Below are 13,905 nucleotides of genomic sequence, written 5' to 3' on the forward strand. Positions count from 1 at the left end.
TCAATTTTGTTGAATAAAAAATAAAACGTAACAGAGATGTTTCCGAAATCCGAATGTTGCTCCACATGAATCTAAAATATTCGCCCGCAACGTGCATTTGCCATTGCGTATTCAGCTGCTACTTATTCACACTGGAAATTGCCTCCGTGGGATTCCCTCGTGTGATGCGCCCATCGATACTCAGGAGATAGGAAGCACAGTGTGCGCACTTACTCAGAGATGTCGCCCATTCCGCCGCCGCTCCAGTAGAGTGCCAGCTTGGGCTCCGGGAACACGCCCCGGGCTGAGCACGTGACGTTGACCGCGTTCTCTTGGAGTTTGTCCTGGCTCATCTCCAGGCTCTGCTCCGGGGCTGCGGGGTCAGGGGGGAAAGAGGCAAGAAGCAGTTAGTTGACGTCAATACGAGCGGATAGGTTAATAATACGGCTTTATCACTGGCACGGGAAGTCAATGCGACAATCAAAACGGGCACCGACGGATTTGCATTCAAGAGGCTAATCTACGCATAAATAACCTCATGATACACTTTCGGCTGACGGTGAAATGGTACAGGTTTCGAAGTGTTGAGGAAGCCAAATTGCGAGGATGTGGAAAGCTTGCAATGGAAGAGAAAAATGGTAGGTTGTGCAGAAGAGTGAAGGAAGGTTTGATATAGGTTCTCTGAACATAAGAGTGAAAAGCACTGCCAAGAAGTAGGAGACGAAAATCCGAGCAAGCAATCAATGGCGAATTTTTATTGAATCAGGGAAGCTTCAAGAGAGAGTGAAGAAATATATAGAGAAGAACTAATAGAAAATACGAGATAGAGTTTAGATTTGGAAAGAAAATACTAAGTAGATGAGAAAGGCTTTTAGGCCCATACATACTTGATGGCGAGATGGAAAGGTCAGCAATGGAATTGAAAACAAATAAGGACGAGGGGGTAGAGAGGGTGCCCGCGAATGTATTTAACGGCCTAGGAAAACGTTGGACGAAGAGTTTATTGGAACTCATTGATAAAGGTGAGAATTATTTAGAATCATTTAGAAAACATGAATTTTAATTGTCATTTCCGTTTACTTCCTACCTAATTTGAATTATCATTAGGGTAAATTAAACATTACTGAGCACTTAAAGCTTATTTTCCACAATCAAGAGAAAGAAGAAACAATAATCAAGGGGATCGAGATGGTGAGGTAGCTATCGTATTGGCTTCCCACCCAGAGGGCCAGGGTTCAAATCCCGGCGGTGTTGAATATTTTTCAGTGGTGTCTCTATCCCTACTTGAGATGCTTTGCGGAGGGCACTTTGAGTGAGTACGCCGTCCGTCGGATGGGGCGTTACGCTGCGGACCCCTTGGCGCCTTTCGCAAAGAGTAGGCTAATGCCGACGCCGGGTTTCTCTCCACCCTTCATCCTTTCCTGTCCATCCCCTATGGCGCAAATGACCTCAGCTGTCGGTCGCCTCCCCTCAAAACTACTACCTAACAAGAATCAAAAGCGATTGAGGCATATCTAACGCAATGTTAATACGAAAAAACCGAAAATAAAACTAATACGACAGAAATAAAGCAATATCGTTCGTCGCCAAGCTAAATTATATTAAAAACACAGAGAAGTCCATTCGGTGCGATAGATAAGCAGGTACAACTAAAGATACGACTGTTTAGCTTCAGTGTAAAATAATTTTTCTCACACCGTCAAGTTTTATTACGAATATTATAAACACCATTTCCTCAGAGTTTCAAATTAAGAATATGATATAATAACATTTGGGCAGTTCCAATGTTAAGCCGATTGTGTAAATGTAAATGTGATTGTGCAAGTAAATTACACACATCTACTCCTCTGGATTCTCCGGCCATGCCCTGAGATCCAACAATGACTAAGAAAATGAATAGCACTCAATGTGACGCTCGCGAATAAGGAAACGTCTTGGACGTTCCATGTGACAGACACGAGAATACATTCGAAACACACGTAGGGAAAAAATATATGGCAAACACGATGAATGCAGATAACTTTGGATGGCTAGAAAATACTGGCAAATGCTGAAGACAATCGTATTACAGTCGTCGACTTTGGCAAATTAAATTTAACTCGTAAGTAGCTTAGTTCAGGGCATTTTCTTAACGTAGGCGAGCGAATCTCCACACAAGTCGCCAGATTTAAAATGATTATTTAGGGATCAGGATGTTTCCATTTCTCGCGTGCTGTCCGCTGACCCCTTGCAACGTATGGTGATGCTTCCTCGTGCCCCCCTCAGCATATCGTGGGAATCATGTCATTTCGGCCGCCTATTGATCTCGTGTGCTCTCCAGTCCTTGCCGATACGAAAGCACTCGTCTCAGCGTGCCCAAGTGAAAAAAATCCATATCAAATAAGCAATGTTAGTGACGCATTTGGGTCACTTACGAATTCACTCTTGGTCGAGTGATTTCGGTGAAATCGAATATCGGACAGTTCGAATGTTTGAAATCCCATTTATCCGATTTTTCAATTCGTTCTACTGAATGTAAACTTGAAAGCAATACGCAATGTTGGTGCTTTAGCTCAAATGCGAAAAGGTTCAAACATCAATTTGGACAGAATGAATGGCAAACACCCCACAATGATTCGCGAGGGAAAACAAACGAAGATGGGGGATTAGGAGAGTGGGGGGGTGCTCATAATCGCCACCCTGTCGCTTCGAGAGCTCTCCGGCAAATCACCCTCCCAGATTGCTCTGGCTGCCTCGGCCAATCGGAACGCGCCCTCTGCGTCCCCCCGCCCCCTGCTAATTCGCGCCCTCGACGCCAGGGGCCTCTCTCACGGTCGTGCGCGAGGACGCCGAAGGAGATTGACTGCCTTCTAATTGGATTGCTGGGTCGGAAATTCGGGAGGCCCTTCCGTCGACCCTCCAAGGGCGCCCGTAGGAGGGAGCCAGCGACATGACGGCGGAAAACACGCTCATTCCACCTAAGAGACCCTTTCCAGGTGACCACCGTGCGAAGCCGACCTTGCATCACGACAAATGAGTCGATTCATTCGCTTAAACGCCGAACACTGAGTGCATGTTACTTCCCATCAACACGGTAGACAAGTGAAGGATGGTGTTTTTGATTAAACCAGGGACTAATCACCGCCACACCTCAAAGGGACATCGCAGCGGTTGCAGCTTAATTTTAAATGAAACTGAACAATTCCGAAGGGGATGAAATAAACATTAGTTTAAAACAAAGTTCGTGTGCTGTGCATTCCTGGTGTGGATACAACCCATACCATACACCTTCCCGGTTCCTTCCAGGGGATAAATTAGGGTGGATACGAAAATAATAAGCGAGAATCAGAATTTTATCAAGGTTCAGAACAAACGGGTTTAACCATGACAGGGGAAATTAATACTACCCCACACTATTTGGTTGGGACAGACCACAAAGATAAGATGAGGGAGATAATCTAAGGTACAAATGAATACAAATATTCGTTCCTTCCCCGGCCAATTAGGAATCATAATAAGTTTATTTTGTTTTACGATTGCTTACCTAAACATTCGTAGCCATGCGCCATTTCGGCGGGTATATTTGTTTTTTGATTTTTTGTCGCGTTCTGTTTGTACATATGTTTCTCACTTATGCCGAAAAGTTCGGCCATTTTGAATGCTCATTTAATTGTTGACAGCTGTTTTGCTCGGACGTGTTTCGGCTTGTCTTCGATTTTTGCCTTTTCCAAAAAATGGATGAAATAATTTGTATGAAATTTTGTGTGGGAAACGAAGTTAAGTGCGCAAATGCATTCCAAATGTTGACGGTGGAGAAGCTACCTTGGACCTAAGCAACGTTTATCGGTTGCACAAAATTTTCTCAGAGGGCTGAGAAGATGTGAAGGACGAGGAGCGTGTCAGACGCACGAGCACGTCAACGACAGACGAAAACATTGATGAAGTGAAGATAATAGTATTGGCAAATCGTCAAATCACCATTAGAGAAGTTGCTGAGGACCTAAACATATTGATTGGCTTGTGCCATTCGATTTTTACCAATGATTTGGGCTTGACTTGGGTTGCCGCGAAACTCGTATAAATATTTCTCAATTTTGACCAAAAACAGCAACGCATTAACAATGCTAATGAAGAGTGGGACTTCGTCCACAACGATCCAAATTTTCTCATAACTGGTGAGAAATTATGGGTTTATGGTTGTGACGTGGAAACTAAAGCTCAATCATCCCAATGGAAGCTGCAGCACGAGCCAAGACAAAAAAAAAGTTCGCCCAGTTCGATCGAATGTGAAAGTTTTGCTTACGATTTTGTTCGATGCAGGGACGAGGTACATCATGAGTTCTTGCAACAAGGTAGATCGGTAAATAAGGAATATTACCTGCAAGTTATGCGCAATTTACGTGAAGCAATCCGCAAAAAACGCCCAGATTTGTGGAAGAATAAAAATTGGCTTTTGCACCGTGACAACGCCCCTGCTCACACATCGTTACTTGTGCGCGAATTTTTGGCCCAAAACAACACACCAAGCCCCCCAGTGACTTTTCTTTGTTTACGAAAATGAAGAGGTTCATGAAAGGACGGCGCTACGCTATGGTAGACAAGATAAAGACTGCATCGAAGGAGGAGCTGAACAAGATCACAAAAATTATTTTTTTATGTGCTTCGAGGATTGGACAAACATTGGAACAAGTGTATAACATCTAATGGGGAATACTTTGAAGGGGACAAAATAGATATTCATGACTAAATAAATAATTTTTGAAAAACAAAAGTTGCGATACTTTTTGAACAGACCTTTAGCATGTTGGCGCAGATTGGCATGAATTTGTCCAGATTTGCATCTGGTTTTATTCTCTTTTACGCGTGGTGACCTAACAATTCCCGCCACATGCCGACTTACGGGGTATTTTATCAATGTCTGCAGATGCGAAGTGCCTTCAGACCCTGCTTCGAAATGAGCCACGCTTCAACTCAGCGCGATTCCTTCACTGCCCTCCACTGCGCCCGGCGTGTCCCAACTCTTTTCCTCCCTCGACCTCATTCACGTAACTTTCTCCCCTTTATATAACAGTCTCCAATAGTCCAATGCACAACGTGTACCAAATAAAGCACCTTGTAAACTACTACCAATATTAAATTAAATTCAATTTCAGTCAAACATAAATTTTCAGAAATCGAAGCTACGTGGCTTTGCGCAGAGCATTTTCTTCACGGGGGTACTTAGCGCTGGAATTTCTACACAAGTGGCGGGATTTTAAATGAATATTTTTGGGGATGGGGATGCTTTAATTTCTCACGCGCGCCCTATCGCGTGACTCAAATCAGAACACACCCCGCCAACGCCGCCCTAAACACCACGAGTGGTCTTTTGCAACTCTTCATTTACTACTCATCTGCCGCTGTCGTTTTACAACTTGCTTCACCCTCGATAGGGCGCATCGAGGCGTGAGTTATGGCCTTTGTGAGCTTCCGCTCTTGGGAAGGGAAGAATCCATCTTGCAACTATTTTTGAGCCATTGATTTACTACAGCAAAATCAATCTGAAGCATGGAGATATTCCCGAGAGCCTTCTACGTAGGTAGCCTTCGTGGATGATTGATAAGCCATACACGATATTAGCCATTAATACATTGAAGCCTGCGCAGAAGTCTATCTATTTTCCTGTCTTTCATTTCTCTTACCAAGCCTGCGTTTCCCAACTACTTATTTCTGTCCATCTATTCCATTACCAACTTTGCCTCTCCTATCTCCCATCTTCCTTGGCCTCCATTATCCTTTCCCGTTCTCTTCCTAGACTTCTTTTATTTGCTCAGATATCTGATCTACCACACCTTACTCCGCTGCTGACGTAGATCTGGAAACATGAAATAATGATCAAGGAGTCCCTCAGCGGTCGAGTCACTTACTGGAACAGCCTCCACTTTTTTTTCGTCCGAATGTTTTCCTTATGCAAATTCTACACCATATTCTTTACTTTATTCCTTTTTATGAACAAATCTATAATTTCCAGACTCCAATGCTCCTTCTCCGGTGCAGCTCTACCACTGGGAGCAGAACGTCAGAACGGCTCATTTCCTTTCATCAATATCAAGGCCAAACCGGCATTGCCTGCAATCTCCCGAACTTCCAGAGGTGGAATGGTAAACCAATAAACAAATTCCAGACGAATGATGCTCAAGATGATATTAGGAGAGACATGCTGGGAAAGAAAGGGAAGTTAGGGGAGAAGGAGAACATGTGCGAAGAGGTCGTATTCCGGATGGCAGGGAAGCAGAAAGTATTTGGAGCCAAAAAACGAGTTATTGCAATTGAAAATTTTTCTCTTGCTTCGAAGTGCTTAAAAGTAGAGTAGCGCCTAGTCCCTGGGCTCATGCAAAACTTAATCCGACAAAATGGGTTGTTCAGCCGTGCTTAATTGTGGTTGACCTCCATGCTTTCCTGTCTCTGAGCCATTATCTTAATTTCTCCTTATCTCCCCCAATCTTAACCATTTCCAGCATAAAATGCTTACCTTCTTCCTTCCCCTCCATCATTATTCCCCCAACGCAATCTTCAGCAAACACTCCTTCATCATAGTCGTACAATGCCCCAACCAATTACCCCTCCCTTCCTTGATTATCTCCAACAATTCTCTCTCTCCTCCAAAATCCTTCATAGCATCCCACTCATTCTTCACTCTATCCTCCCACTCTCCACTTCCTTCCATTCTTCATCGGATCCACGTTTCGGAGGCCTCCATTCTATTTACTGTACATTTCTGATAAGTCCACGTCTCCACTCCACTCAACGTCACACTCCAGTTGTAACATTACGCCAATCTCTTTCTCAGTTCATTTTTTAAAAGTCCGCTAAGTGGTGTCTTAATATTATCAAATACTTTCTTTTGCCATAGCTATTCTTTATATGATTTCCTTGGAGCAGGGTATGTTCTCAATGTTGACACCTACCAAGTACCTGAAGCTCTCTGCTTGTACGACCGCTTTACCACACAATCCAATGATGATCCTTTCACCTTAACCTCCAATAGTCATTCTCTTTTCGTCTTTTTCCTGCTTATTTAAGTTCCAAACTTTTTAAATCAGTCGCTAGGTCTTTTACACCTCCATGATTTTTTATCTGCCACTACAGCCATAGCATTAGCAAACCAGATGCATTCAACTCTTATAGTTCCGATGTTACTTCCTTCATTCTCTACTTCCATCAAAGCAGCCTTTTAGTTTATTCTCCAAAGATATTTTAAATATGGTTGGTGACAGGCAGCATACTTGTCTTCCTATTCCAATTTCGTCTGACCTGCTATTCTTAGTCTCACTAAAACATCCCTTTCTGACTGAGATACAGGTCTTCATTCATCATTCTCTCACTTCAATCAATACTATGTTTTTTAAATAAGAAAGGGGAAAAAAACTCCAATGGCCGTAATAATTAGTCGCAACTCGCGGACTTTACTTTCAACCTTGTGCTGGAGGTGGTTTCCCTTCGGTTCGCTGAAGAGGGCCACTAAATGGCCGAACACGCGTGTTCAATGCTATCCTTGGTTGCGCTCTTTACCTGTACCCAGATTCTCCCAGAAGTTGGGCCCTTTTGAGTGTGCGTTTCTTGAGTGCTTGTGTGTGTGATTGGTCTGTGCCAGTCACAAAGCGTGTGCTTGAGAATATCCTGGAATCTTTAACGGGGTCTACTCTACAGCCTCGTGAAGGATTCTATTTCCTTATGAAATTCTTTAACAGGGTCTCACAGCCTCGTGAAGGATTTCAGTCAGGATGGTGTGCATGTGGCTGTGTGTTGATCCCTGACGCGGATTAATTTCCCGTAAACCACTACAGAGGGTATTCTGGTCGAGAGGATGGGGTTGGTCCCTGACGTGCTTCCCATTAAACCAACACAACAATTGGTCTGACGAGAGATTGGCAACTAATTTTTTCGGCCATTGGAGTTTTCTTTCCCCATTCTTATCTACATCTACATCTACATAATACCCCGCAAGCCGCCGCAAGGGCGTGTGGCGGGGGGTGTTAGGTCACCAACCGTAAAAAGGAATTCTTATTTAGCTGAGAGGCCGCAGAGCTAATTATTTCTTGCAATACCAAATTTTTTTTTCAGACTAGCCATTAATCAATCCCATCGAACTATCAATATCTTTCTTGTTTAACCCATACAACGTACAATTTTTGTTCTTTTCACTGTTTACTTCGCCAATTGCGACCAACGGACCTATTACAAATCTTGTCTCTTCCCTTCCACTGAATGCGCATTTTTTTCTCCCATTGCACTCTTTATTTTCTCATATAATTATCTATCGACCGTTTTTAATACTATTTTACCCAATTGTGATAACAGGCTTATGGTCATTTTTTCCTTACTTTTTCTGGTTTTTTTCTCAAAAAAACCAACATAGTTCACTTGAATCGTCTAGGCCATTGTCCCTTAATGTAAATCTCGTTACTCAAATTTGTTAATTATCAGTCCTTTTTCAACTCCTGTTGCTTTCCCGTTTCTCAAATCTTTTACAGATGCTTCTACCTCATTTTCATGTATGCCATAGTGATTTCCACCATCGACAACTTCGTTTTCTTCCTCTAATTGCAATTCACTTTCCATTGGCCCTTTCTTCTCCACACAAATAACCATTCAATGTATTCCTTCCACTGGTCCATTACATCCTCTGGTAATTTATAGTATCCCTATCTTTGCCTTCTATCCCAAAGCTACTTCTTACTTTAGCATTAAAAGTTAGGTCTCTTGCTTCTTCATACATCATGCATAAAGAGGTCATGTATGAAGAAGTCTTAACCCGGCAACCCCTGTCGATAATAGATTTTCTTACGATTCGTGAAAAACCAATGCCATTGCCAAAATCATTAAAATAAAAATTTTTAAACAGATTTGTTAAAACAGATCTCATAGAGATTACTGAGAGAAACGTTACAAGCGTTTCGTTCGCGAATGTCGCCGGTTCGTTCCCACACATACGGCAGATGTTGGGCTCCAACATTTTGTTTAACTTATATATTGAGAGCACAAACGAAGGGGACAATTTATACAATAGTTTAAAGGATTTTTTTCAAATATTTTAAAACATGAGGAAATGAATGCCTTAAATTGTCTTCCATTACTGAAAAATCGAACGAATATTACTCTGACGTCCATAGAATTATTTCGCCGAAATATATACGGCGGATAAGTGCAGTTATTGCAGCTGATGATTGGATTACATTTTACAGAGCATTAATTTAGCAACTTATGCATTCACTAATTAGTGTATTGTAAAATAGAAAAATATTCAGGTTCGATTCCATCATCTAGAACGTAAAATGGTACATTTCACCAAGTTATGCATGAAAATATTTACTAGAATAAAAGTGTATTGGACGCTAATATAACAAGGAAAAATTAAGCCACCTCTCGTAAAATAGCAGAGGCAATTGACAGACAATCATCCTCCGACATGCATTGCATCAAATACTTTCCCGCAAATTCTTGAAGACGCCTTCTGAGGAGTGTCGCTCCTCCTCCGACGCCCATCCCCCTCTCCAAGTGCCCAGGGTGGCAAAATCCATTAATTAGATCCAGGCACCCCCCATCCACCCAGCCCCCGGCCCTCCTTTCCCTTCCATTCAACCCAAACTTCTCCACAGCCACCCGACCCCCCATCCCCTGACACATCCCCACTCACCCAATCCCGCCCCTTCCTACACAATACCCTTCCCTCACATCATACCCCATACTCTTCCGTTCAAAACCAACCCCTATGTCCACTCATTCCCCTCCACCGCCTCCCACCCAATCTCTTCTCCGCCCATCCAACTCCTTCCCCTCCAACCAATCCCTTCCCATCGCATCCAACTCAGCTCCTCTCAGATGTTCCCCCCTCCACTCTTCCCACACAGCAAATTTCACCGTTCACATCACGAAACTTCCCTCCTTTTTGATCGACCTCTTTTTGTCATTTTTCAAATTTACAGGCATCTGATCAAAAGTTTAAGTAGCAAATACCTATTAGATTGAAGGAAGGTGCTCACATTTAAGATTCTCAAAACTATTATATCAGTGCTAGTCTACACATTGATTTAGATTTCCCATGCACCAAAAAACTATCACTAGTGGGAGATTATTATTACAGTGGAATAACTGCGAGTACTCACTATACGTTTACAAGGCACGCTTCAAATTACTCTGCATTAACAGCTCGCCTTCCAATAAAACCAGTTAATTCAACTCCAAATTCTTTCTACATCATCGCAGTCAAAGTATTCTGCCAAAAAGTTATTCAGTAAATGTATATGCGAAAATTCTTTTCCTTTCTCTTTTTTTATTATCCAACATTTAACATTCTAGCTGATTCCACATTATGCCAAATTGTAATGTTTCATTCCTTTCCAATTTAAGTGATGCCACATTGGTGTAACCTCAAAACACTATTAAAGAAGTAATCGGGAAAACACTTCAATTATATAGCCCAGGACTTTTAAGAAAGGCACCATAATGGAAATGACTCCTGGCAACTAAGAGACTCGGTCCAATCGTGCGGTCTGGCACCGCACACGGCGGCGGAGGAGGCAAGGCTTCCGCGGTCGTCATCTCACCAAACCATTGCAAAGCAGCATCGATGACAGCAACAGCACTGAAGTCGTAGAAAAGGACCGATAACTTACAATAGGGACTAGCAATGATTGGAAGATGTTAAGAGGAAGAGAATTAGAGAATATTAAGTGAGACATGAAAAGAAGAAATACAGATGTTTTAAGGACTTGTAAGCAGAGATGGAAGGGTAGCGGGGACCGCAGTAAACAGAGAATAAGTGACTGACGAAATACTACCTTGATCAAAAATTTCCCGGAATTTATTCAGAAAATTAAAAATACAAGTTTATTCATCTAAATCTATATTGTCCCCTTCAAAGTAATCCCCATCGACTGCAACACACTTATGCCAGCGCTTGATCCAATCCTCGAAACATTTTTTATATTCGGTTTTCGGTATGTCCATCAGTGCTTCCTGCGATTTTTCCATTACTTCCTCTCGGCTGCTAAAACGCGTTCCCCGTAATGGTTTTTTAACTCGATTGAACAGAAAGAAGTCACAGGGAGCCAAATCAGGTGAATTCGGTGGCTGTTGGATGGTATTTGTTGCATTTTTCGTCAAAAAATTACGAATAATGATAGCACTGTGCGACGGTGCGTTATCATGGTGCAAAATCCACGATTTTTCTGCCCACATTTCTGGTCTCTTTCGGCGAATTGCTTCACGCAAACGTCTCATAACGCCCAAATAATACTCTTTGTTTACTGTCTGGCCTTCTGGCAAAAATTCATGATGCACTACACCGTTGTAATCCATGAAAACCGTCAGCATTGCCTTCTTTTTTGACTGAAAACGACGTGGTTTTTTTGGTCTCGGCTCATTTGGTGAACGCCATTCACTTGCCTGATGTCTGGATTGCGTGTCGTACTCATAAACCCACGTCTCGTCTCCAGTAATGATCCTTTTGATGAATGTGGGATCGGATTCAGCCTCGCAAATCATGTCTTTTGCGACGTCAACACGGTCTCTTTTTTGCATGAAATTGAGGTCTTTTGGCACCAACTTTGCTGCTACACGACGGAAACCCAAATCATTAACCACAATGTCTTGGGCGGATCCATAGGCAATGTTCAAGTCCTCCGCTATTTCTCTGATGGTTAATTTGCGGTTATTGACCAACATTTCTTTTACTTTATCAATTTTTTCACCGACTTTCGATGTCGATGGTCTGCCACTGCGTTTATCATCTTCGATTGACTCACGACCACTTCTGAACCGCTCGTGCCACTGGTAAACGACCGTTTTTTTAGAGAATCGTTGCCGAAACACTTTTCCAACATTTCCAACGTCCGTGCGCCACTAAATCCGTTTTTTACGCAAAATTTAATACAAGTTCGTTGTTGCAAATTTAAATCCATTTCTGAAATTGTAAAAAATCGCCAACACACACAGAGATAGATGTACTCTTGGCTACGTAACTTTTGCAAATGTCAAGTTATGACACTAAGATTTAAAGGGAATATCAACAACAGATGTACCAATTTAACAAAAAAAACAGAACTCAAATCGGAACGATGGGAGCGCCACACGGTGGTTATTCCGGGAACTTTTTGATCAAGGTAGTATTATTAGTTAAAGGAAATGCGGATTCAACGAACTCGCCCGTTGTTCAGTACACATCCTGGAAGTGAACTATAGGGAAGGAAACGTCCATAGGGTATCCCAGCAAAAAAAGGTTTTCTAAGGTAACTCAGGGTGCCATTGCAATGCGACGCCCCGCTCTTATCTCTTATCAAGCCGAGATATTTTGGGCGACCGTTTTTCTCCGCAACTCTGTCAAATTCAATCATAATGCGTATTCCTTTCCTCCTTCAACCTCCCTTCATTACAATTTCTCCCAGATAACATCTCTCTCCCCTTAATGTGACTAGGACTGGATCGTTCGTTTGATTTTCCTATTTCTCTTTATAATTTCCCACACCCACCACACCACACGAAAATGTATCCGTGGCAAAAGTTGACTCGCAAAAAGTTAGATTGGCTAGAAATCCACCTATGAAATTATAAGGCGTATCGAATTAGAAGGAATCTTAACATATTAAATAACAAGGAAAAATAAAGCCGTATAAAGTGCATAATGTAAGTACTGAGAGCTTTCTCCAGAGCATTTCCCAATAGAGTGCGTTGAGGATAAGACCTAGCGGGCGACGAAACACACAGAAGTTGAAGAGGGTGCTCATTCAAGCGAAGTGCGCTCCGCAGCCTGATGTGAAGAGGTGAGAACAAGAATATGGGGCAGCGGTGACTATACAAGTGGCAGGGAAAAAAGTCCTTAGATTTCGTGAAATTATTTACTTTTTTCCTTAAGCCAAGCTGTTTAGTTGGTACCCGTCATTTTTGCTTAATGAATTCCGTTTAAATCCTCGTTCCGCCAGCTCTGCAGACCGCAGGAATCCGTTTCAGAAATTCCTTAATGCATAATTTCACTTTGCTGAAATTCCTTTCAATCTTTTCAGTAGATATTCAGACCAGATTTCTCAATTTTAGACTCGACTATCTTAACGAACTATTTATCCACCCATATCAAACTCAGGCCTTTTACGTTTGAAAAAAAAGATTTTAAATAATGGCACCGAAGATATTTTGCAATCTCTATTGAATGTTATCCAAATCTATCAAAGGACCAGGATCCACGTGGAGAGAAAATGTTGACTGAATTTTATTTTCTGGGCGCTTCTTTCGTCACGCCAACCCCTAAGATCCCAGAGAACCACCCCTGACTCGCCACCTGCTTTCTCTCGGGCCAAAACACCCGATTAGGAGCACCTTTCTACGAGGGATTTTAAACCCAAGAGAAACCAAAAAAATCGAATCACCAAGTCATGCGACACCATTAATCATATTATAAGGCACCCTTAATACCGAGTTATGTCTGCAAGCAACCGAGAAACCAGATTCCGGTGCCTTGGAATTACACTGGATCGGAGGAGAGGCAATATTCTGCTCTCAAGCGGGGCCCTCGACCGATGGAATATAATAAAAATTGGAAACCACGTCAGCAAATTAATGCAAAGTAAAATTTATAGCGCCCTTTAATAAATATAGTTTTCGTTTGTCCGGGTTTTTCTTTGGATCGGACGGACGATCGACTCCTAGGCTCGCCAAGGAACGCAAGCAGTAAGCACCCACCGCATCCAGAAAAGCATACCTTTGAGTTTGAACGATATTTTTGGCGTGCGCGCCCGCGTCTGAATTTACTCGATAAAATGCCCGCGAACGGCCCCGCATCGCAAAACATCCGAGCTGCTTCAAATATTCAACAGGGGTAACCCCGAACCCTCAGCCCCCCCCCCCGGAACAGCAACCCCCTGGTACCCTCGCAATCACCACTCTCGTGCCCCCCCCCCCCGGGATCCCGGCGGG

The 13,905-nt window shown here is 42.7% G+C and overlaps 1 protein-coding gene across 1 annotated transcript in view; it reads right to left on the reverse strand.

The window, feature by feature from the left end:
- Positions 1-209: 209 nt before the first annotated feature.
- Positions 210-13,905, reverse strand: part of LOC139689847 (uncharacterized) — a 183,769-nt gene continuing 170,073 nt past the window's right edge. Inside the window, exon 3 of the mRNA XM_071586941.1 lies at positions 210-352. Within this exon, the coding sequence (XP_071443042.1) occupies positions 210-352 (143 nt within the window). The remainder of the gene's footprint in view (positions 353-13,905) is intronic.

Source organism: Hetaerina americana, unplaced genomic scaffold, assembly GCF_022747635.1.
Source record: "Hetaerina americana unplaced genomic scaffold, ioHetAmer1.1.p SCAF_28, whole genome shotgun sequence".
Taxonomy (NCBI): Eukaryota; Metazoa; Arthropoda; class Insecta; order Odonata; family Calopterygidae; genus Hetaerina; species Hetaerina americana.